Source organism: Mytilus edulis, chromosome 6 (genome assembly GCF_963676685.1).
Source record: "Mytilus edulis chromosome 6, xbMytEdul2.2, whole genome shotgun sequence".
Taxonomy (NCBI): Eukaryota; Metazoa; Mollusca; class Bivalvia; order Mytilida; family Mytilidae; genus Mytilus; species Mytilus edulis.
In genome coordinates this window covers 12454311-12480930 of record NC_092349.1, presented here as the reverse complement: position 1 = coordinate 12480930, position 26620 = coordinate 12454311, and the positions used below count along the sequence as shown (strand labels likewise).

At 36.4% G+C, this 26620-nt stretch overlaps 1 protein-coding gene across 1 annotated transcript; it reads left to right on the top strand.

Moving 5' to 3' along the window:
* The first annotated feature begins 65 nt into the window (after positions 1-65).
* On the top strand, positions 66-25075 carry LOC139526202 (uncharacterized). The gene is made up of 5 exons (XM_071321329.1): positions 66-148; positions 1675-1764; positions 23734-24090; positions 24575-24661; positions 24936-25075. Exons 2-5 carry the CDS (start codon positions 1683-1685, stop codon positions 25073-25075), a joined length of 666 nt encoding a protein of 221 aa, XP_071177430.1. The 5' UTR covers positions 66-148; positions 1675-1682.
* Positions 25076-26620: the final 1545 nt, after the last annotated feature.

The window sequence follows — 26620 nt, the reverse complement described above, 5'->3', positions numbered from 1 at the left end:
GAATGTCATTACTAGTTTAAACATGTTAGCGCATGAGTAATCATGAATTACTAAAGATCTCGAGCGTTCGTTTCAGTCTGCTGAATAATAGTCAATAGTTTTAAATAATCATGTGAAAGAGAAGTGATACTTTATTCGTTCTTTCGTGGTAAGCGATTTGTTATTTCTTTAATATTCATCGGTTTAATAATTAATATCTAAGTTGAGAGTAAGAACAAAATATCTTCGTGAAATACCAAATGGTATAATTATATATTGATGTGATAGTAATGTTAATAAAACCAACTATCAACCAACTAAAATGGCGATTATGACCAACAACCAGATGTTGTATTTTGCGTTCTATGGAAACAAAACTTTTAAGATATGGATTAGGTAGAATAACTGAAATTGAAACAATGTAAAAGATAAAAAACTTGAATTTAAATCATTTTAAACAAAAAATTATCATGTACTAGTAACCCACAGAAACCACTGACCAATGGCCTTTAAACAGGTACATTCGCCATGTTGCGTCGTTATCATGTCAACAAGAGCACTATACAGTAACATACTTTGGAAATCAATGGAAAAGAACTTGACTTATAAGATCAAAACATCTAACAAAAACGAAGGAAAAAATTTTTTTTAGTGATAAATAGGTGGTCGTACTTACTGAAAGGAAATATATGAAAACAGCAGGCGTATACGTTATACACTAGACGCGCGTAACGAACAAACAAAGAGAATTAAAGAGAATTGATAACCAACATGCTCATTGTTGAAGGCTTTGCTGATTGTTGAAGGCCGTACGGTGATCTATATTTGTTAATGTCTGTGTCATTTTGGTCTTTTGTGGATAGTTGTCTCATTGGCAATCATACCACATCTTCTTTTTTATATATGCAATGGAGTAAAATTATCTTAATGTTTAGAATAGTTTAAATATTGTTTTTTATTTTATTTTTATTCCATTCTCAATTTTATTTAAATTCTGTCATTGCAGAATTAACACGGACATGTAAATTGTAATGGAGCACATGTCCATTTTCATAACTAATTCTACTTCTGTGTTGTTCGTAGAGCATGAGATGCGTATATAGAGATACAGTATGCTATGCACTTATAAGAAAAGCCTGTGACAACATACTTTCAGATACATACGAATCCAAATGTTTAGATGTTTCATGATATAATGTTTCTATCCTTAATATTAAGTTAATCCCAAATTAATTGTATGTTAAAAATCTATAATATTTCATGTTCCATATCATTTTATGAAACATATTGATGATAGGTAAATTATGTAGATAATGAAGCTTACTTGAGGATCCATTATATGTCCACATATAATTCTTAGCATTTGCCCTTTAAAGCAATAGTGTTAGATTGTATATTTTTAAATGTTACGCAAGTTGGCTTCTCTGCAGTAATGAAAAACTCAAGTATACTTACGTCAATATTGTTGACAATTGTGGTGTCTGGCAATGTCAAGTCAACAACAACTATTAGTATTAACTGTACAAGATGTGTACTTGCATGAGTAAATGATATTCATGTCTAAGTCATTTTTCTTCTTACTTTTTGTTAATACAAATGAACAGAAAAAATAACACAAAACATACGCAACAAAATCCACCATCCTTTCTTTCAAATGTAAAATTATTTAGATCTGTTGTTTAATATTTTTTTCAGAATTCACAATGACTGTTCGATTGTTGGCTATTCCACTCAAATTTCACTTTTTGGTGACATGTATTGCAATAACCACGCCATTAAAAGAAGGTAAATTATTCTAAATATGTGAAGAATAACAGGAGACTTATGAGATACCAAGTTTTAAAGCTTTATAACCTTAAGTGTTTTGTAATTTGGATTAATGGCAGTAATCCCATTGGTTTCTAAATTATAATCAAAATCCAATAGGGTTTTTAGGTCCTAAGAGATTTTTATAATATACAAAAAAAAATTAGAATTGACAGATAGATATCCATGGGACAAAACAGAATCCTATGGGATTAAAATAATGAAAAAAACACTCGTGTACATGATGTATATGAAATTAATTCTATTAGTTTGTACATGTAGATTGTGTGTAATCAGCCTGTACGACAGATGATATCGTACAAATGTATATGAAATGCAAGTCACTTGACTATAGTATTGAATGTATCAAAATCATTTTACTAATGAAAGCCATTTGATCATTTTCATTTTTTTTTAAACATTGCCTATTTAGGTAGCAATTTACAAAAGCAACTTTTTTTATTACAATTTCATGTCTAGCTATTTTTGTTACTTCTGAATATTCTAAAACCACAGAAGAAAAATATCTTTCAATATTTTGAACTGTTTATGGGTTTTAATGATAATTAATTTTATAAACAAATGCACGTATCTTAATGATACAGTGGGCAGTACTTTGTGGTCAAATCATAAAATAATTTGAGACATTTATGACTACTGACAAGCTATAAGAATAACAGTTATAAAAAAAGATGTAGACCAGGGGTTTATAGACCAAAAATGAAAATGAATTAAAAAAAATCTCATTTGGAGCTGCCGGGAGAAATAAAACGAAAACATATCTGGAGCTATAGAGGGAATAAAAATATGAATGTACACATATTAAACAAATTTAACTGTACAACAACAAATGTTGATAAGATATCAATGCTGGCGGTTACATCAAATTTTCTTGATATCATTTTAAAGAAAACACAAATAAGATAACTTATTTTTTAACTACAAAAAAAATATAACTTTCTGTTATTCACCATAATTTAGTTGTATACAGTTATAGTTCTAGAAATCCCCCATACGAATCCTCTAGACTGATCAAGTATTATTTTATGTAAACATGCATTACCTTCTGTTTAGAAAAATGTAAAAAACAAAACATATTGTGCTATCTACTAATTGAATATAATCCATAGTGATAAAAGCAAAAGCAATGTGTAATTAAACATCAAAAGTTGATGTTTATCAAAGCGGTCCATGACCATATCAGTTGCAACAGTATTGCAGAAAGGTCAATAATGTTGTAATTTCTCCAGCCAGATCTGAATTTTGAAGCACGGTGTTGGCATGTTACTTGTACATTCAGAATTGCGAATTGAAATGCTTTCTTACTGGTCAAAACCTATTTGATTTATGATTTAAGACCAATCCTGAAGTATCCTCATTGTATATTTGTGAATATATATATATTGAAATTAATGAGTTGGAATTTTCTTGTTCAATCAATCTTTAAATGAAATTAACTCTTAGATAGGTGCCCCAATATGCCTGATTTTATCCCAGATTGGTCCTGTACGAGCTATCTTCAAAACCATGTCTCAGATTTCCCCAAAAATCAATAGAACATTTTTTAGCTCACCTGGCCCAAAGGGCCAAGTGAGCTTTTCCCATCACTTGGCGTCCGGCGTTCGTCGTCCGTCGTCGTCGTCCTGCGTCCGTCGTCGTTAACTTTTACAAAAATCTTCTCCTCTGAAACTACCAGGCCAAATTTTACCAAACTTTGCCACAATCATAATTGGGGTATCTAGTTTAAAAAATGTGTCCGGTGACCCAGTCAACCAACCAAGATGGCCGCCATGGTTAAAAATAGAACATAGGGGTAAAATGCGGTTTTTGGCTTATAACTCAAAAACCAAAGCATTTAGAGCAAATCTGACATGGGGTTAAATTGTTCATCCGGTCTATCTGCCCTGAAATGTTCAGATGAATCGGACAACCCGTTGTTGGGTTGCTGCCCCTGAATTAGTAATTTTATGGAAATTTTACTGTTTTGGTTTATTATCTTGAATATTATTATAGATAGAGATAAACTGTAAACAGCAATAATGTTCAGCAAAGTAAGATCTACAAATAAGTCAAATTATCGAAATGGTCAGTTGACCCCTTTAGGAGTTATTGCCCTTTATAGTAAATTTTTAACCATTTTTCGTAAATCTTAGTAATCTTTTACAAAAATCTTCTCCTCTTAAACTACTGGGCCAAATTAATCCAAACTTGGCCACAATCATCATTGGGGTATCTAGTTTCAAAAATGGCTAAAAATAGAACATAGGGGTAACATGCAGTTTTTAGCTTATAACTAAAAAACCAAAGCATTTAGAGCAAATCTGACAGAGATAAAGTTGTTAATCAGGTCAAGATCTGTCTGCCCTGAAATTTTCAAATGAATCGGACAACCCTTTGTTGGGTTGCTGCCTCTGAATTGGTAATTTTAAGGAAATTTTGCTGTTTTTGGTTATTATCTTGAATATTATTATAGATAGAGATAAACTGTAAACAGCAATAATGTTCAGCAAAGTAAGATTTACAAATAGGTCAAATGACCGAAATGGTCAATTGCCCACCTAAGGAGTTATTGTCCTTTATGGTCAATTTTTAACAATTTTCATAAAATTTGTAAATTTTTACTAACACTTTCCACTGAAACTACTGGGCCAAGTTCATTAAAGATAGAGATAATTGTAAGCAGCAAGAATGTTCAGTAAAGTGAGATGTAGAAACACATCACCATCACCAAAACACAATTTTGTCACGAATCCATCTGCTTCCGTTGTTTAATATTCACATAGACCAAGGTGAGCGACACATGCTCTTTAGAGGTCAAACTGTGTTGCATAAAAATCTATCAAAAAAATGTTGGGATGCTATGATTACCAAGGAAGCTAATTTCACTCAAATGTGGAGATCAGAATCTAGCAACGATTTACATAATCAATTATGTAATAATAATGTAATTATAAAATTATCACCGTTTGAAAGATAATTCTTCTTTCTGCTTTCTTAAAGATACTCTTATATAAATTTTAATATAAATTTTAGAGCTGGATGAGAGAAATAACATCAGTTTAAAGTTGTCTGATTCGGGATGAAAACATCTTTGTATCGTTCTTACCTAATGTCTGCTTTCAACAAATGTTCAAATAGTACTCATAGTTATAACTTATTTTCCATTTTCCAACATTGAAAAGAAAAACATGTGCTTAATTACAAAAAAAGTCTATTAAAAAGGGTCATTTATAATGTTTTATAAATAGCCAATTGCAAGTAAATATAGATTTAAGAGATTTGATTTTATTTCAAAATAAAGTAGTTTGTAATAGATTTGTGAAGTTAGATGAAAAATAATAAGATTTAAAAGATATACATTGTTACAACGCTTCTTGTGCAATAACTGTTTATTCAAAATCAGAATGTGTATTTGTAACTTTACTAACAAAGATGTACTAAATTTACAATAAACAGATGATATCTCAACATATTATTTTGTTGAAAAATCAGGATAAAGATTTTTTTTTTAAATAAACGAAACTGACCAATAACATGATAATAGCTGAGAGTCTCTAGATAAAAAAAAAGCACTCCGGAGATGTTTCTATAAATTATAAAACTAAGCAGTATTTTTTTTTTTGAAAAGGAATCATTAACAGAAATAAACTGATGCTTTGATATTACAAATGCATTTGGGACATACTTGTTTGTTCGTTTAAAGATGTTTTTCTTGTTTAGTATACATAAAAAAAAATCACTGAAATGTAAGTCATAGTCTGACTGTGTATATGTCTTAATTGCAATGCATCACTATCCAATTCACTTGATATTTAATAATAATTACAATCACAAAAATACAAAACTCATATGAGAATCCAATTGGAAAGTCCATAATCACATGGCAAAATCAAATGTAGAACACATCAAAAACGAATGGACAAGAACTGTTATATTCCTGACTTGGAACGGACATTTTCAAATGTAGAAAATGGTGGATTGAACCTGGTTGTAAAGCGCTAAACCTCTCACTTTGATGAGTCTCATCAAATTCCGGTATATTTACAATGATGCGTGAACTAAACAGACATAATAAATAAAATAGTCAAAATATGGGTACAGCAGGCGTGTAACAATTTGAAAAGGAACAATAAGTTATTCTATAAACCAGAAAGCATAATTTTTTCTGAGAGCAATGATTTTTTTGCAATTTATCTATAAAGATCTATATCTGTTTATGTCATTGATAAAGCGAAATAAAAGACTTGATAAAAAATACTTAATCGACCATATAAGACTCAAATTCTTTTACATTATCTAGAAGGTTTTACATAAAATGTTTGATGTTGCTTTAAAACATGAGTGTTCTTGTACATATATGATAGTACACTTGTTTGTTACTTGGGTATGGAAGCACTAATTTGTACAAAATGTTAATCCTGGTATCTATGATGAATTTATTTACAACCACTGGGTCGATGCCACTGCTGGTGGTGTTTTATTCCCCGAGGGTATCACAAGCCCAGTAGTCAGCAAATCTGTGCTGACATGAATTATCATTGATATGGTCATATTTATAAATTAACTGTTTACAAACTTTCGAATTTTTTAAATACTAAGGCTTTTCTACCTCAGGAAAAGATTACCTTAGCTGTATTTGGCAAAAGTTTTAGGAATTTTGGTCCTCAATGCTCTTCAAAGTCGTACTTTATTTGGAGTCTTTAACTTTTAAGATTCGAGCGTCACTGATGAGTCTTTTATAGACGAAACGCGCGTCTGGCGTAAATATAAAATGTCAATCCTGGTACATATGATGAGTTTATTTTGTACCTGTCAAAAGAACCGTAGTAAAAAGTTTTAAATTGAATGATCTTGCGAGTTTTCATGTTTTGAAGGGTTCGTTATTGTATCAGCTCTGGCATGAAACCTGTAGGAGGATTTGATTGCACGAACCTTGTGCAATAACTTTTGTTTAAAACTACTTCTTTCTAAAAAGTCCTGGAAAAAAAGACAAAGTTTATCAAACGATTCCACAATGAGAAATGCACAACGTCATCAATTTTTTTCAGATAAACACGTGTGTTTCTACTTCTGATGAGTCCAAATTGAATATGAGTCTAAATTAATTCAATTAACAATCCAATTTAAATAACATTATTGAAACAGTGATTTCATTTAATCAACTTATTTTAAAAAATAGTTCAAGCGACAATAAGTATATACAACAATATAATGTACTTTGCATGTGTGAAAGAATGTGCTATCTATGATGTCAAAGCAATTCACATAATTCAAACTATGACCTCGGGGATTTAAATTGATTGCATGACGAGTTAATCGGACACTACACCTTAAAGCAAACTGCCGGTGCTCAGAACCGGTGCATTTGAACTTGAACCATTGAACACTGTATTGATTCATGGCATGCCTTTGTCACTAATGCTTAACTATGAGTATCCATATAATAGATAAGTTGCAATACAATCTTATATATGAGTTATTTAAACTGTTTATTATCAGTTAACTTTAATCATGCACTTCTGTGCGTTGTTGTGCATAAAATTAGGATAAAGAGAGCAACCTATTATCTTTAATCTTCTTTTTTCTCATGCAAAAATAATAACCGGGCTGAAGTACGTTCACTATTCACTATTCACTTTTCACTATTCAAAATTCATGAATAGTGAACTGTGTTTTTTTGCACTGTTCACTATTCAAGTTTGTGAAATTGGATACATTTAGTATCAACTTGCGTATGTAAAAATGAGGGAAAAAAAAACCCAGATATGGTATGCTTGCCAATGAGACAACTCTCTACTAGAGACCAAATGACACAGACATTTAAAACAGCTACTCACCGTACGGCCTTCAACAATGCACAAAATCCCTACCGCACAGTCAGCTATGAAAGACCCCGAAATGACAATGTAAAACAATTCAAACGAGAAAACTAACGGCATTATCATTTTATCAAAAGAATGAACAAGAAACAAGTATGTAACACACCAAGAAACGACATTCACTTGGGACAGGCTAAACAGGGAATGTGGCGGAGTAAAACATGTTAGCGGATCCAAACCCTCCCCTAACCTAGGATAGTGTTATAACAGTACACCATAAGAACCAACTATAATAGAAGTACTGAATTACTGAACATCGGTCACAAGCACCTGTCTCACATCTCACATGAAAGTAAGGTTAATGTACAAAGAAATATTTATGTTGTACGATAAGTTCGTGCGTGAATGATTAATAAACAACAGCACCGTAATAACTATTATATTGTAGCAGAGACTTCTTAATATCTTTTATATATATTTCTCTGATTGTAGTGATACAAATCAGTATACTCTGCTCAGACGATAAGGAATGTTATGTTGTACTCGATAATGTCCTCGAATTTATAGATCGGTTACCAGTCAAAAACAAAAGTTACGCAAGTAGAATTCCTGCTGTAGCAATGCATCAGAATGCCCTCATGGTTATCGCGATGTAAAAATCAGTTGTAAAAGGCTTCAATCATCAGATAGATTTAAGGAGAAATACATACAACAAAAACACAGAGTGAACGTGGCCGGGTACTTGTACATCCCAACAACAAAAAGACACTCAGTGCAGATCTGAGTGTGTTCTCAATTACTGAGAGCTAGTTCAAAACAAATAACAACTAATAAAAAATGCATCTCGGACTAAATTATCAATCATTGCATATCCAACATAGTTAAGAACAGAGAGAGAAAAAACATGACATTGTGCAATACAGGAATCACCAGAGTGTAGAATAGATCAATGGAATTTATTTTACTATTAAAAACAATATTGATCCCAATATAAACAATATTCAAAGAATAAATGACAGGGTTGAATTCGTAACCTTTTAGAATAAGTTTATTTAAAAGATCGTTAAGTTGATTTGTTAAGTGTAATGTCTGTAATGAATTGCTAATAGGAATTCGATTAGAATACGAGGTCTGTGTAATATATAGTATTAAGGTATAAACAGATAGGATATTTGTTATGTAGGATATTTGTTATGCCTGTCCCTTTTATCTAGAATTATTTATGTTTTACGTAAAATTGAACTTGATCATGCATCTCAAATCCACGTATGCATATCTAGGAGCTAATGGTACAATTGTCGCACATATTGTCACAATTATTACATATATTTCAATGGGTGTGCGGGGTCCACTTGTATTAATCAAGCATTAAAATGCGCATTCGTTTCCGGCATGGGATGTCCACATAAAATGAAATCAACCGTTTAAACGGTACTCCATGTGTCAGGGGAGGGCAACATTAAGAGTAATCATGTCTCAAAGTGCTAATAATTTCAAAATCTCATTTTTTTCCAATATTAAAATTGTTCACATACTTATACATTTATATATAAAGACTTTAAGTAAAATATGAAAAGTCTATTAGGACTATAGGAGGTTATATACCCAAGGACTAAAAGTTTCGTATAAAAAACTAGTGGTGTTTCCTCGATAAAATCTAATAATAGCACTAACTAATAGGATATCTGTATTATGGAGCGCCATAATACCAAAATCGGCCGATTTGAAGAAAAAATGCTTCCCCTAGAACGTTACGATCGAATTTTGAACCCTTGAATCCCCTAATTACAGGTATATCCTATATATCCTAAGAAAGGTATTAGAAGGGGGAACAAAACCTATATAGTGAATATAGTGCACAGATCCGATTTAAGGGGTATTGGAGCGCCCCAATACCAAAATCGGCCGAGTTGAAGAAAAAATGCTTCCCCTAGAACGTTACGATCGAATTTTGAACCCTTGAATCCCCTAATTACAGGTATATCCTATATATCCTAAAAAAAGGTATTAGAAGGGGGAACAAAACCTATATAGTGATATACAATTCACTTAATTTTTTTTATCAAAGTTTGGATTATGGAAACCATGTTTTGTAATTAACAAGGTATCCTTAAATGTGCAAATCTTGTATTACATATGCTTACATATAGAATTACGAAGAACTGAATGAAATTGAATTTTTCATTCTTCTAGAAATGGCTGTCAATGGTTATCTGTATTAAAAGAGTATATTTAGCTTTAATACTATGAAACTACACCAAGTCTTAACCATTTTGTGTTAAAATGAGCTTAAAAAATCATATTGCCCAGTAATGCCCAGTATTACCCATTTCTGGGAGTATTGCCCAGCCCGGGAAAACCCTGGTTTTCCCACCCGGGAATTCCCGGGCGGGTAATACTTTGCCAACCCTGGTTTTCATGCTTCTTGTGACTTGCGGCGACAGGGGTCATCTTCATGGAGCGGTGCTTGGTGGCATTGTACTGGCGAACAAGATCATACAAAACATTCATGTAGGTGCGTGTAGAGTTGGCCGAGAAATATTTGAACATTCTCTTTCATGGTGCGATTCTAGCGCTCAACCACACTTGACTTCTCATTCTCGGTGGAGTAGAGCTCAATATCATGCTTTTGGAGCAGCTGCTTTACATCCTTGTTGTAAAACTCAGTGCCTTTGTCTGTCCAAAGCTTTTTGGGCACACGCTCCTTGAACACCGCTTGAAAGGCATCCCGCACTGTCACCCCCTTCTTGTTTTTGAGCGGTATCAACTAGCCATATTTAGATAAAACATCGATGATGCTCAGGATAAACTTATTTTCCTTGTTATCCCTAGAAAAGGCACTCATATCAACAAGGTCGGCCGCCAAGGTCTCATCCACACCACCCACTACCACACGGCGTTTTTGAAACTTACGTCGAACTGGTTTGTGCAACTCCTTAGCTAAATCATCGGTACAACGAACTTTTTTTTAATACCCAGACCGAATCGATCGTGGTGATATGCAGCCTGGTCCACTCGATTAACGGGTTTTGACCAAGCTTTCGGGTGCCCTCGGGGAGTAGTCGCTTGCTAAGTTTAGTCCCTGGCCCTGTGAAGTTGTGTCCGGGGAGATGCATTTCCATGGGTAATCGGTTGATTAGCTTGTTCATGAACCCTGCACCGGTTGTAGCAACAAACTGAGACCTCTTGACACCGCACACCTTGCAGTTGCCAAACTTCCTTCGTCGCCCGTTGCTGGTAATTGTTTCGCCAGAAGATCATTGTTATTTTATTTAAATATATGAACGTCGAAGACATTTCCTACAGTGCCAACGCTCCTAAGAAGAGCAATCACTACCTCCTTCCGCAGCGGTTGATCAGAGGGTTGATCATTGGGAAGTCGGACTGTTGTAAAACAACGCTGTTGAACAACATACTCCTGCGCGATGGATTGCTCGACTACGATCGATTGTACGTCTTCGGAAAATCACTTCACCAGCCCATCTACCAGCTGTTGCAACAAGCGCTGAGAAAATGCTTCCCTAAGGAAGATATTCGAGACCTCCTACAGTGTAAGAGCAATTCACCCTACTCGTTGATCGGTGTGGTCGACGCTTTACCACCACCACGATACCCGAGTGGTATCGACACTTTTTTTTTAGCAAGAAAGTGATGTACCAGACCCCCGGGAACTGGATTCCAGCCGCAAAAACCTCATGGTGTTCGACGACTTGATGCTGAGCAAACAAAACACGTGTGAAGACAACTACTTGGGCGGTCGCCACAACAACGTCGATTGTTTCTACCTATGTCAGAACTACTTAAAACTACCCCGACAATCGATCCGAGAAAATGCAAACTTTATCTGTCTCTTCCAGCAAGATGCTAAGAATTTCGATCATATTCGACGTGACCACTGCAACGATCTTACCAAGGAACAATTTGACGCTCTGTGTAAGCATTGCTGGTCCCAACCCTATGGATTTGTAACCATCGATCTCACAAGCCCCAATAATTTTTTCTGGAGAATCAACGGGACTTGGATCGGGAGTTTGAAAATGCTCCCAAGCCCTCACGACCACCCCCTGAATGCCAACACGAGTAAGACTCAGTCGATATGACAAGTATGTGTTGGAAATGCGGTGTAACAATCATCCACCTGATCGATAGCAGTGGAGGTGATTTCGACGCATGGAATTCTGGCCGTCTGTATGGTAAGGTAGAGCGCTTTCCTCAACCCCAATGCCCTACCAAGACGATTCGAGGCCATCAGTGCACATACCCATGCCGCCCTGGTAAAGGCCTATACCGCAGACACTTTGATCTTGCAAAGAAAAAGGGAACCGAAGTGGATACGGTCGATAACCCTAGCGATTTTCCCAAGGCATGCTACCGGTGTGGAGCTAAGATTAAAAAGGCGTAAAAGTCAAGATGGTAGGTGAGTGTGATGTCCCCAAAGGCGTATAAAGGGTCGACGAGCCTTTCTGCTCCTCCAAATGCATGGGTCCCAACGCTTAGGGGGCGTTCAACAGCATTCGATCCTATAAATAAATGACGTTTATCAATATAACCGACCCTAAGCAGCGTGAGGCACTTGCCAGGGAGGTGCAAGACATCAAGCAAAAAATTCAAGCTAGTAATATGCAACATCGTCTCAACAACATTAAACTCAGGCAAGACCTTTCCAAGGTGTTTAAGCCTGTGGTTGAGGCTCAGCGGGAAGCGGCTTCAAAGATTACCAAAACGATTGAAGATCTTCCTGCAGCGGTGCCAGCCTTCCTCCCCTACCAGCCGAGTTTGCTGATCCACTACCCATTGCCTTTGCCACAGATACCGTACTTGGACCCTTAGCTCTGCAATACCTCTAACTCGGTACGACTCCAAAGGCTGACCATACATTCGGATTGAGGGTGGAAGACAACACGTACATGATCGGGAATTCACTGGTGGAGTTCAGTGGTGATGATATTTTCGTGGATGGTGGAGTGCGCTACAAATGTACCCTCGGCCTATGGGAACTCATTGTAAAAAAGAATCCAGAATAGATTGAGCCTGAAACCTAGAGGACTATGCACAGATCTTAAAATGTTCCGGTGCCATGTACCAAGGCAACTCTGCCCTCTCGAGAACCCCAAAGGCAAATAAGAGTTACAAGTGGAAGGAAATTGTATCCCACATCTACAAGAAGGATAAGTTTGGTAGTGGGCTGCAAACCATATTTCTTCCTTCCAACTTCAAGCAACTTCTCGATCGCTTGGAACTGTGTGCCGCAGCATACCAAACAGGAAATAATGGTGTGCGCAACGAAATTGTGTCGATTATCGATGCTATAAAAAAGGGTCGACATATCAGTATCGATGAATATAAGGCGCTTCATCGTAGTATCCTATAAATAAATGTTGCAAATCAAAAAAGGTTATGGTCGAAAGTACGCCTACTGTGGTGAAGGACTGTTTGACACAATCGCCAGTTTGGCTGGACGCATGTTTACTTCGTCTGCCGCCAAAACCATAGGAAGTAAGGCCGTGAGTGCTGCCACCAATGCGGCCTTGAAAGGTGTTGAAAAAGGAGCCTCCGAAGCCGTCGACCATGTGGTTGATAAAGTGACCCACCCCAGAAAACGTATTAAAACTCATCAACAGCCTAGTGTTCAACGCAAGAAGCCAGAGCAAATTCGGTTAAACAATCTCATCTCCGGCTCTGGTATCAAAACCATCCATGACTTCGTCCAACGCTATAAATTAATACATTATGTCTGACATTCTAACAATCACCGAAGGGTTGACCTTTGACGAAAGTCTCCAGGATTATCAGGTTCGAGAATACGAACCACAAGCCGGTGCCCAGCTGAACAATGCCGGTTCTGAAATCCGAATCAACATCGAAACCCAGGATTTGTTCCTACACCCCGCCGAGAGTTATTTCGTGGTAGAAGGATTTCTTCAAAAGAACGACTGCACTGCATATGCCGACGCTGATCTCGTGTCGCTCGCCAATAATGGTATCATGTATTTCTTCAAGAGCATCAGTTACAGGCCTAGGCTTTCCGATCAGCAGATCGAACATATTAACGACCCCCGCATGGCCACCACTATGCTGGGAATGTTAACCTACCCCGACGACTTTTCCAAATCGCAAGGTCTCAACCAACTGTGGTATAAGGATTCTTCCACCGATGCCGAAGCTGAGAACACTGGATTTGCAGCCCGCCATGGATACATTATCACCAAGCCCGCCAACAAAGGATAGTTTTCGTTTGCCATCCCCCTGAAAGACATTTTCGGATTTGCGGATGACTTCAACAAAATAGTGTATGGGTTCAGGCACGAACTCTCTCTCGTTCGCGATTCATATGACAATGACATCCTGGGAGCAACTGCCGTTAACGATGTGGCAATAATCGTCCTGAGTAAACTATCGTGGTTTGTCTTTCACGTCACCCTCTCAGACGAAAATAAGATGCAACTGTACAAAACCATCCAGAGTAAATCCAAAATCCACTGTGGATTTCGCATGAGACAGTGCGATTCCTTAGCCGTTCGCCAAGCCTCACAGTTTAACTGGCGCCTAGCTACCAAGAGTGGTCGTGAAAAGCCTAGATATATCATCGTTGCCTTCCAAACCAACAGAAGTGGTGACCAAACCCATAATGCTGCCGTGTTCGATCACTGTCGATTGCGAAATATTAATGTCACCCTCAACGCTGAAAGCTACCCAGCCGTCGACTTTAATGCCAGTTTTACCCAAAACAGGGTTGCAAGAATGTTCAAGGATGCTGCAGACTTCAGAAAGAAATTATACAACATGGACACCCTCCTCAGTAACGGTGGCATCAACCCCTCTGACCTCATTGACCTATACCTGCTGTTTTTGTTACGATGTTAGTCATCAGTCCGAGCGGTTAAAAGAATCCACGGTGGACATCCAGATTCGAGCCGAATTTCAGCGCAATGTTCCAGCCGACACCGAGGCGTTTGCACTTGTCATTTCAGACAGAATCCTACAGTTTGAATCCGATGGTCAAAAGATGAATGTCGTGTACTAAAAAGTAAATTGATAAAATTCACCTACAACTCCTCTTTGCCAGTCGCCCCGCAGAAGTCTATGCGATCGTAGTGAAGGCTGGTAAACAACTCAAGAAGCAGTATGACGGTATCGAAAAGTGGAAGCAAAAATATATGACAATGGTCTACCATAAATAAATAAACAACACATTGTTGCAGCAAATTGCTTATAACACCAACCCCAAGCATGGGTTTTCCTTCATCGTCTCTAAAAACAATAGCCGAATCCTTACCCGGTTCAACTCCCCCCCCCCCCCCCTCTACAACTCAAGGAATCCAAGGCCTACGAGATGGCATTGGTAAACCTGGAAACCTATAACTCCATCCCCAACATTCACGCAGGTAACAATTCCTTCCGCTACTCCCCAGACGATGGTGCCAACTGGTTTCCCATCACACTGAGCACAGGTTCCTATGACATCGAAGACATCAACAATGAGATCCAGCGGCGGCTACGGCTCAACAAACACAAACGAAGATCATCATCGATGCCAACCGGGCGACCATAAGAGCAACGCTGTCCCTCGCCAGACAATATCAAGTAGACTTCAACGTTGTTAATAGCATCAAAATCGTCTTTGGATTCGAGCGGAAGATTTACACGTTCGATATGATCACAAACGGCTATACGGAAGGGGAACACATTGTAAATATCATCAACATCAACAGCATTCTGGTAAATAGTGATATCATATATGGCAGTTATGCAAATGGTACACAGCAGTTTATCATCTACAGCTTCTTTCCCGCAGACGGTCCTGGTATGAAGATCATTCAAACCCCTAAAAATCTTGTATACTTACCAGTGACCTCGACCTTGCGAACCATCAATCGCATGCAAACGTATCTCACCGATCAAGACGGTAGGCCCATCGATTTCAGGGGTGAACATCTCACCATCCGCTTTCATCTTCGTGAGGTATAAACAAATGACTTATCACGAACATGGTTTAAACTTGACAAAAATTCAAGCTGATAAACTACAACGTGCTGCCAAAAAAGGTTGTCCGGTCTCCATTCGTTTGTCCCACGCAAACCTGCAAGGCGAACACAAGATGTGGCTCACCAACCGCCAGGTTCAAAAGATTGCCAAGCTCTTACAGAAGGGTACTGGTGGCATGGTCCTAGAGTTATGTGCGACCCAATTGAAGGAAAACATGCAAAAGGTGGGTGGCTTCCTGCCCATTTTGGCGGGCTGGCAATGAGGGCACTTCCCATTTTAGCAAAAACCATTATACCCGCCTTGGGTGATTGAGCCTTGAGTGGTCTGGGTGGTGTAGCCGTCAACAAGGCCTTAGGGTCTGGATTGTACCTAAAACGTGGTGGATGCGTTTGCACAGTAAAACCTAGTGGCAACGGTCTCTACCTCAAACCCTCAAACGCACGAATCACCTATGGTAATGGACTCTACTTAAAGCGTGGTCAGCAATTCCACGACGGAGCTGGTCTAATCTTAGGTGCTAACAGCCCCTTCAAAAATATTCCTCTCCTCGGTATGCTCCTATAAATAAATGAATCAAGTAAATGCCAGTCATATCACATGCATGGAAAAGGAGCTCACCACAGAAATCCGAAAATATGAGCATGCGTTAAAGATCTACAACCGATTGGATAATGTCATTTCCATTGCCCTGGGTGGGTGCTGCGTAGGCAGTCTATTGCTAACCAGTGGTACCATTGGGTCTGCTCTGACTGGTGTGGGTGCCGTGGCATCCATTACCCTAGGTTCCCTCGCCTGTGTATGTGCCACGGGGATAATGGTCCTGTCCTTAATCTCACGCCGAGTTGCCAAGAAAAAAAAAGAAGCATCAAAACACCGTGCGATTAGCTAAAACCTACAAGTTCCAGCTGGCAGGTGAAAACGGTGCTCATGCAGTCTGCCTGAAAAACTACTATAATGAAAAGGATCAGCTTCGTCAAACTTCTACCCCAATTAGTGAAGTATTAAATGCGCATGCGGCGTAGGGAGGGTTCTCACAATCGCGCCTCGCTCGGCTACGCCTCGCTCCCCGCTCATTCCCAAACCTTCTAAAAATTGTTAAGTGACAAAAAAAATAATTTCCCAATTCGCTTTGGATTGGAAAATTTTACGTCCTTACCCCTAGCCCTCGGTTATTTTTTTTAATTTATTTTTTACTTCCTCACCAGATCGTATGAGAGATACTCCTGCTTGGACTTTTTGCTAAGCTTAAATCCAGTGCTTCGTACAAAGGCTCCTTGCAAAGAATATTTCTCCTTATTAAGCGTGGGGCAAGCCCATACTTTACTGGTTTCTCCTTGACGGTCCTTTAGGGTGAGGATTTTGCTTTTTCCAAACTTACCATCCACTTCAGCCAACTCCAAGATCTTATAGATTACCTCGGTGGGCAAGTCTTTCCATTTGATGGCTTCCTCCTGATTTTGGTCCTGCACCTTTTCCTGAAAGGTGTCTTCGCTAATAAAGTCATCTCTGTCGAGGAAACCATTGTGTACAAAAGCCATGATTTATTATACGCTAAGAAGGGTCGCTGTCGGATTGCATCTTAGCCTCGGGGTTGGGGGTCCTATGCAGGATTTCGCCTTAAAATGCGAAAGTGCGGCAGAATCGGCCCTTTTACACTACTACAATCGATGTTTGGGCGCCCCAATACCCCTTAAACCGAATCTGTGCACTATATTCACTATACATCTTGTGTTCCTCATTCTATAAGCTTTCTTATGGTATACAGGATATACTTGTAATTAAGGGATTCGAGGGTTCAAAACTCGATCATAACATCCTTTGGAAGTAATTTTTCTTGATTTCGGCCGTTTTTTATTTTCGGGCGCCCCAATACCCCTAAAACCGAATCTGTGCACTATAATCACTATATAGCTTGTGTTCCTCATTTTATAAGCTTTCTTATGGTATACAGGATATACTTGTAATTAGGGGATTCGAGGGTTAAAAAGTCGACCGTAACATCCTTTGGAAGTAATTTTTCTTGATTTCGGCCGGTTTTTATTTTCGGGCGCCCCAATACCCCTTAAACCAAATCTGTGCACTATATTCAATATATAGCTTGTGTTCCTCATTCTATAAGCTTTCTTATGGTAAAGGATATACCTGTAATTAGGGGATTCGAGAGTTCAAAACTCGATCGTGACGTCCTTTGGAAGTAATTTTTCTTGATTTCGGCCGTTTTTTATTTTCGGGCGCCCCAACACCCCTTAAACCGAATCTGTGCACTATATTCACTATATAGCTTGTGTTCCTCATTCTATAAGCTTTCTTATGGTATATAGGATATACTTGTAATTAGGGGATTCGAGGGTTCAAAACTCGATCGTAACATCCTTTGGAAGTATTTTTTCTTGATTTCGGCCGTTTTTTATTTTCGGGCGCCCCAATACCCCTGAAACCGAATCTGTGCGCTATATTCACTATATAGCTTGTGTTCCTCATTTTATAAGCTTTCTTATGGTATACAGGATATACCTGTAATTAGGGGATTCGAGGGTTCAAAACTCGATCGTAACGTCCTTTGGAAGTAATTTTTCTTGATTTCGGCCGGTTTTTATTTTCGGGCGCCCCAATACCCCTTACACCGAATCTGTGCACTATATTCACTATATAGCTTTTGTTTCTCATTTTATTAGCTTTCCTATGGTGTATAGGATATACCTATAATTAGGGGATTCAAGGGTCCAAAATTCGATCGTAGCGTCCTTGGGGAAGTTTTTTTTTCTTCAAATCGGCCGTTTTTGACATTCGGGCGCTTCTTATCCCTTAAACCGCATCTGTGCACTATATTCACTATATAGCTTATGTTTCTCATTTTATTAGCTTTCCTATGGTGTAAAGGATATACCTGTAATTAGGGGATTCAAGGGTCCAAAATTCGATCGTAGCGTCCTTGGGGAAGCTTTTTTTCTTCAAATCGGCCGTTTTTGACAATCGGGCGCTCCTTATCCCTTAAACCGCATCTGTGTACTATATTTACTATTTAGCTTTTGTTTCTCATTTTATTAGCTTTCCTATGGTGTAAAGGATATACCTGTAATAAGGGGATTCAAGGGTCCAAAATTCGATCGTAGCGTCCTTGGGGAAGCTTTTTTTTCTTCAAATCGGCCGTTTTTTGACATTGGGGCGCTCCTTTTCCCTTAAACCGCATCTGTGCACTATAATAACTATATAGCTTTTGTTCCTCATTTTATTAGCTTTCCTATGGTGTATAGGATATACCTGTAATTAGGGGATTCAAGGGTCCAAAATTCGATCGTAGCGTCCTTGGGGAAGCTTTTTTTCTTCAAATCGGCCGTTTTTGACATTCGGGCGCTCCTTATCCCTTAAACCGCATCTGTGCACTATATTCACTATATAGCTTATGTTCCTCATTTTATTAGCTTTCCTATGGTGTAAAGGATATACCTGTAATTAGGGGATTCAAGGGTCCGTAATTCGATCGTAGCGTCCTTGGGGAAGCTTTTTTTCTTCAAATCGGCCGTTTTTGACATTGGGGCGCTCCTTATCCCTTAAACCGCATCTGTGCACTATATTTACTATTTAGCTTTTGTTTCTCATTTTATTAGCTTTCCTATGGTGTAAAGGATATACCTGTAATTAGGGGATTCAAGGGTCCAAAATTCGATCATAGCGTCCTTGGGGAAGCTTTTTTTTCTTCAAATCGGCCGTTTTTGACATTGGGGCGCTCCTTTTCCCTTAAACCGCATCTGTGCAGTATAATCACTATATAGCTTTTGTTCCTCATTTTATTAGCTTTCCTATGGTGTATAGGATATACCTGTAATTAGGGGATTCAAGGGTCCAAAATTCGATCGTAGCGTCCTTGGGGAAGCTTTTTTTCTTCAAATCGGCCGTTTTTGAAATTCGGGCGCTCCTTATCCCTTAAACTGCATCTGTGCACTATATTCACTATAAAGCTTTTGTTCCTCATTTTATTAGCTTTCCTATGGTGTATAGGATATACCTGTTATTAGGGGATTCAAGGGTCCAAAATTCGATCGTAGCGTCCTTGGGAAGCTTTTTTTTTCTCAAATTGGCCGTTTTTGACATTTGGGCGCTCCTTTTCCCTTAAACCGCATCTGTGCACTATAATCACTATATAGCTTTTGTTCCTCATTTTATTAGCTTTTCTATGGTGTATAGGACATACCTGTAATTAGGGGATTTAAGGGTCCAAAATTCGATCGTAGCGTCCTTGGGGAAGTTTTTTTTTTCTTCAAATCGTCCGTTTTTGATATTCGGGCGCTCCTAAGTCCTTAAACCGCATCTGTGCACTATATTTACAATATAGAGTTTTTTTTCTTATTTTATAAGCTTTCCTATGGTGTAAAGGATATACCTGTAATTAGGGGATTCAAGGATCCAAAAGTCGATCGTAGCGTCCTTGGGGAAGCTTTTTTTTCTTCAAATCGGCCGTTTTTGACATTCGGGCGCTCCTTATCCCTTAAACCGCATCTGTGCACTATATTCACTATATAGCTTTTGTTTCTCATTTTATTAGCTTTCCTATGGTGTATAGAATATACTTGCAATTATTCGGTATGTTGACGCTCCATAACACAGATCTCCTATTTGTTAGTGCTATTATTAGATTTTTTTTAGAAAAACACTCCTAGCTAGTATTTTATACGAAACTTTTGTTACCTGATGTATTACTTTTTATAGTTTTCATATTTTTCTATGGTTATTTTATGCTTAAGTATGTATAACTGTGACTATATTATATTGGAAAATAAGATTCAGAAAAGAATTATTGGCACTTTGAGACATACTAATTATTTTGCCCTCCCCTGTCACAAGGTGTACCGTTCAGCCGCTGAATTTCATTTGGTGTGAACATCCTGAAATTGTAATGCTGGCGGAAATGAATGCTCACTTTAATGCTTTATGAATAAAAGTTAAACGCCAATCCTTCGATCTATGTAACAACTTAAGTGCGACAATTGTACCGTAAGCTTGTAGATATGCAGAAAATGGAGAATGTGTCAAAGAGACAACAACCTGACCGTAGAGCAGACAACAGCCGAAGGCCACCAATGGGTCTTCAATGCAGCGAGAAACTCCCGATCCCGGAGAAGTCCTTCAGCTGGCCTCTAATCAAATATATATATATACTAGTTCAGTGATAATGGACGTCATACTAAACTCCAAATTATACACAAGAAACTAAAATTAAAAACCATGCAAGACAAAAAAAAATGCCAGGGACTTGGGACAGGCGCAAACAATGCAACGAGGTTTAACATGTTTTTTGATATCACAACCCTTCCCCTATACCTCTAGCCAATGTAGAAAACACACACACACACACAACAATACACACAGTAAAACTCAGATAAGTCCAAGTCGATGTCAGAATAGGTAACAAAAGAAACTAAACATAATGACAATAATATTTAAATTAACATAGAATTACTAGCAGTTACTGACATGCCAGTAGCTCAAGACCTCAATTAAACTGATTGAAAGATTATGTTTTCATCATATGAATATCAAGCACAATCCTTCCGGTTATGGGTTTAGTATTATATCATAATAAAATATATGAGAAGAACATAACCCGTGTCATGCCAACAACTGTTTTTAGAATAATTGTGTTTAATTCCGATGCAAAGACCCCATAAGTGAATCAATATTTAAGCAAAATATGCAATCTTTGAAGACCTGACATGAACAGTATCGTAACTATATCCCTTCCTAATAAGTCTATTTAAAGGTGTTGTTAGCATTTGAGGTGAATACTGACATGTTTCTGCTTTGTAAAGAATATTACCATTAAATATATGCACCTTTGACCGAAGTGGATTTTTAGATACAATTGATAATGATCAGGTGCAATTTTACGTCTAAAAAAAAAGTTAGATAAAAGGGACAGGGCTCCAATTCATCCTGTTTCTGCATACCTCATTACTTTATAATGTTAGCCCTCAACATTTTAAGCTGATAGAATTTGAATTCATGAATCGAATTCTAAAAAATTATTACAAAACAGACCAACTTATCGATCCTTTGAATAGACTTATTTTAAAAGGTTACCAATTCAGATTAAGTCTCAGATCTGTACTTATTGTCTTTTTGTTTTTGGGATGTACAAGTATACCCGACCACGTTCAATCTATGTTTTTGTTATATGTGTTTCACTTTGTATTCATCCGATGAGTTAAGCCTTTCATAATCGATTTTATAGTTTGTTCTTATGTTGTACTGTTTCGCCATTGTCCCATGTTTGGGGAGGGTTGGGATCCCGCTAACATGTTTAACTCTGCCACATTCTGGATGTATGTGTCTGTCCCAAGTCAGGAGCCTGTAATTCAGTGGTTGTCGTTTTTTTTATGTGTTACATACTCAATTATTTTTCGTTCATTTGTTTGGCACATTAATTAGGCCGTTAGTATTCGGCGACTATAGTTATATATGCAGTATCAGCTTTGCTTATAGTTGAAGGCCGTACAATGACCTATAGTTGTTAATTTCTGTGTCATTTAGTCTTTTGCGGAGATTTGTCTCATTAGCAATCATACCACATCATCTTTTATACCAGAAAATATTAAATAAACTCATCATAGATACCAGGATTAAATTTTAAAGTTATTCAATTTTCATAAACTTGAATAGTGAATAGTGCAAAAAAACACAATTCACTATTCATGAATTTTGAATAGTGAAAAGTGAAAAGTGAATAATGAACGTACTTCAGCCCGGTAAAATAATATCGAAATAAGAAAAAATTAAAAGAAGTTTAACTTGACGTAACTTATAATATTAAAGGGTTGCGTTGCTTTAATCGCAAGAGAGACGAAAGATGCAAAAGGGAAATTTAAACTCATTAGCCGGCAAAAAACTGAAAATGCCATGGTTAAAAAGTAAAAGGACCATCAGACGAACAAAAGTAAACAAAAGACAACATAGAAAAATAAAGACTGAGCAAAAACTTCGTTGCTCCGGAGGCTTTCATTATGTCTTCTTGTGTAACTCTTACACAAGAAGGAGAAAATGTAGATATGGAATAGGAAAAAAAGAGAAACAGTGACAGTGGTACATAAATGTATTATTGAGATTTCGGTTTAAACAAGGAAAGAATTAAAACTTCCAAAGATCCGGTATTTTAAATACATTTATATAATTCGATATGAACATAAGCCTCCTCCTTTATAAATATTAAAATGTCCAACTGTAACAAATCCCTCCGTCTATTAACATACACTATGATCTATTTTTTAATAAATAATATTATTAATAGGTTTTTCTTGACATTGAACATAAGGAATCATTATGGCTTTGAAAATAAAGTGAACATATATATTCGATGATAATAGAAACATAGACATTATATGATTACAAGAAACATGTTATACGTCTCCAGTTATTATCAATGATATAAAACTGAATGTGTATAGAAATATAGACTACTCTAATGCTGTAAGTAGATCAACATGCACACACTCCACTCTAAGCGCAATGATTCCATATCACGGGGTTGAATTAAACTATTTTATAAAGTTTGCACGATTAAGAAAACAATACGATTGAATATAGCGATAAGATTTATTTTTGTTATACCAGACTCAAACTAGCTAACAATAATGTGTATCAAGTTACTGAACAATAAGAAATACGCACCAAACTGGTCATGCCTGAATGATGTATATCAATATGAAACGTCCCTTGAAATCTACTGACAATAATCTCCAGTAGAAAGACGAAAGGATATACAATTTCACAAAGACAAACTTGATTCTTTATTTTTATATATATTTAAAACAACATTATTCATCTTGACAGCCGAGCATCTCTTATACGACTTTTAAAATTAAATTTAGATACTTCACCCCCTTTTAATTACCTTTTATTAAAACCGGCATAGCTTTAAAATAATGATAGATAAAAAAAATCAAGTAGACCATACTTTTCTAGTGTTAATATGAAGTTAATTCACATGCTGATATGCTTATTTGCCTATTGTATTTTTTAACTAATCCATAAAAGGGTAAAAAAATAACTTTGAAGGTTCAATTTTAAATGGAAATTGGTTATCATTTTTATGATATGATATGATTACTCGTTTTTTAGGTTAAAAATTTTCGTTTTCTTTTACTTGCAGATCTTTCTCCCAAAATAATCATGCTTAACGCAACACGATTGGAATATAATGAATCAGGAACTATTGAACTAAATTGCTCGTCTTCAAGAAAAAGTATTGGAAACGGTGCTGAATTTATTGTCAATGGCCTAACCGTTGAACACATTTCTTTTCGTGACAACAAATGTTATAATCGAAAAATGGAGGAATGCATAACAGACCATTGTCAATGTTTCCCAATTGATAAGCTCTATATCTATGAACATAAAGATAAATTGCTAGCTACAGAAGTAATAGTTAGCTGCCGGATGAGATTTGTTGACAATAAAACTTCTAATATAATCAAAGCAGTTATTTCTCTTAGGTTCAATGGAACAGGTAATTATTTAATTCTTTTCATGATCCTAATTGATTCAATACATTTTATGACTTCCAAAAAGTCGATAAAAGTCATACTTATTTCACAAATATTACAAACCTTAGTACGAATATACCATGCAGAAGGCGAAAAGCCCTGGCTAAGGGTATTTGTTATAATGATCATAGCTCGGACGTTTTCTTCAATTGATACATGTTCATTAGTTTAGATTTGTATGACATGAATATTGACGAGATAATTACTTTATTTCCCGCACCGTTTTCTTGACAGTTTCGTGTGTTTTTCTTGTATATCTTTGTCTATTGCTAACCAGACATTGGAACTAGCTTTTGTATAGTTTGCAGTCATAATTATCGAACACAACAATCATTAAATACATATAAAAAAACCTCATTTAAATAATTTAAATCGATACTTTTCCCGTTGTAATATCTTTTTTGTAAATTACATTTTTCTCTTATATCTACTGAAATGTACTTGCAGTTTCGGTCTTGCATAAATATGATGTCAAAATGTTAAAGCAAGATACAGACAAGAACACAGATGAAAATAAAAATAACAGTTCTATCGGTAAGATTATAAGATACAATGTTTTAATCGAGTTGGGTTCATTCTTTAAATTACAACTACTCAAAGTCGTCTGCCAAATATATGTTTTCTAGATCTGTGGAATTGATGTTGAATTGTATAGCACCATATTGGTTAAATGTTGATAGGTTTATATATGTTCCTGCATTGTTAATGCGGTATCACTGCCAAAGAGTCATTTGGTTGGATTTTAAAAAAAAATATTTTCCACTCGTTCATATTGATTATATTTTTTAATATATTCATTTTAAACTAGATCAAATATCCCGATGGGTACCAGCTATGTGTGGAGTTTTGCTAGTCATATCTGCTGTTTCCATACTATGTGTTTGTCGTGTACGAAGACAACGGAGACGACGTCGTAAGCATTATTTTGTCTCTTTTGTTATACATTAACTGTTTCAATTTTGAATGACAATACATATTTATTCACAAAATATGCATGATAATACATGCGATAAGAAAAATGGTATGTTATGATCGTTTTATCATATGCTTCAACAATAGAGAAAAAAAAATTTAATATATTGATCATCTTAAGAAGTTATCAACGAAAGACTCCAAAACTAATACTTAGAATATGAAATATTTCTATAATAGGGTTCAACAGAGGATAAAAACAAAGGTTTTATATTTATTTGATAAATTATGCTGGAAAGTTAACTGTAATGTTTTCAGAAACATGTGTCCCAGAAAACATCTGAATTGTCTTGTCTTTGTAATTTTCATGAAAAATTTCCTGTAATTTGGTCGTATTCTTGGTTTCATATGGTATCATATGGTATCATGGTCATATATATTGATCATCATCGTCAGATTGCATGTCATCAATATCATTATTTTGATCGGTTTGTTTTTTCTGTTCAAGATGTTTTGAGATACCACCACTACCGACATTTGATAAAATATGAAACATTTCTTTTTGCTGATTCAATGATGCACTACTACCTCTTCTCGGGAGCGTAGCCCAAAGTGCAATGAGTTGTTAAGCCATATAGTGTGAATGAGTGCACCTGGATTACCTGAAATACTAACATTATGGTTAATCATGTTAATGGAATCATTGCGTTTACTTTATTTCTTCAAATACATATCTATTTTTATATTCATTGAGAAATTTATGTTTGGTTGCGCCACTATCGCTACACAGGTAAAATAGCTACGGACGTTTTACGTCCGTAAAAAATCCGTAAAACGTCCGTATTATACGGCACGTCTACGGACGAATAGTACCACGGACGTAAAACGTCCGTTGCTTCCCATCCGTAAAACGTCCGTAAAACGTCCGTAATACGGATATTTAGTACCACGTCCGTTTAGTACCACGGACGTAATACGGATGTTTTGTACCACGGACGTATAACGTCTATTATAATTATGCATTATAATATATATATATTATAGTATATAACACACTTATTGTAGTATATATAACACACTTATTATAGTGTATAGTATAGTTTGATTTTTATGTAACAGTTGCATTGTATTGCTGAAACTTGTGATGGAACTGTCAATGATAAAATGCTATACTTTTTTTTAAGGTGATGATACTTTTTATTTGCATTTCCTTATATCATGTATATAGTCTCCTGTGTTCTATCTAAAAAAAATATTCTGATGCAATACACATACAAGGATTTTGTCAAAGAACTTTCTGTCATACAGTGACTTGTTGTTTAACAAGTTGAATATTGATGATATCTTTTTTAACATTTTACATGATATTTCAAGAGTAAATCAACAATAATCAGAAGTATTTCAGTGGTGGTCTTTGGTTCATATTTTGCTTTCATGTATTAACTTGATAAAATAAGGCTCTTAGTTTTCTCTATTTGTCATGTCCAAACCCTTTCACAACACACTATATAGTTCATTTTTTTCATTGTTGGAGGACATATGGATACCTATAATAGCTCACTATCACATCATGTGAACTCT

Bases quoted from the DNA above. Each gene is read 5' to 3' on its own strand.
- LOC139526202 (XM_071321329.1), top strand. From the start codon at position 1,683: ATGACTGTTCGATTGTTGGCTATTCCACTCAAATTTCACTTTTTGGTG. The intron at 1,765-23,733 runs GTAAATTATTCT...TTTTACTTGCAG, and splicing joins AACCACGCCATTAAAAGAAG to ATCTTTCTCCCAAAATAATC. The intron at 24,662-24,935 runs GTAAGATTATAA...ATTTTAAACTAG, and splicing joins TAAAAATAACAGTTCTATCG to ATCAAATATCCCGATGGGTA.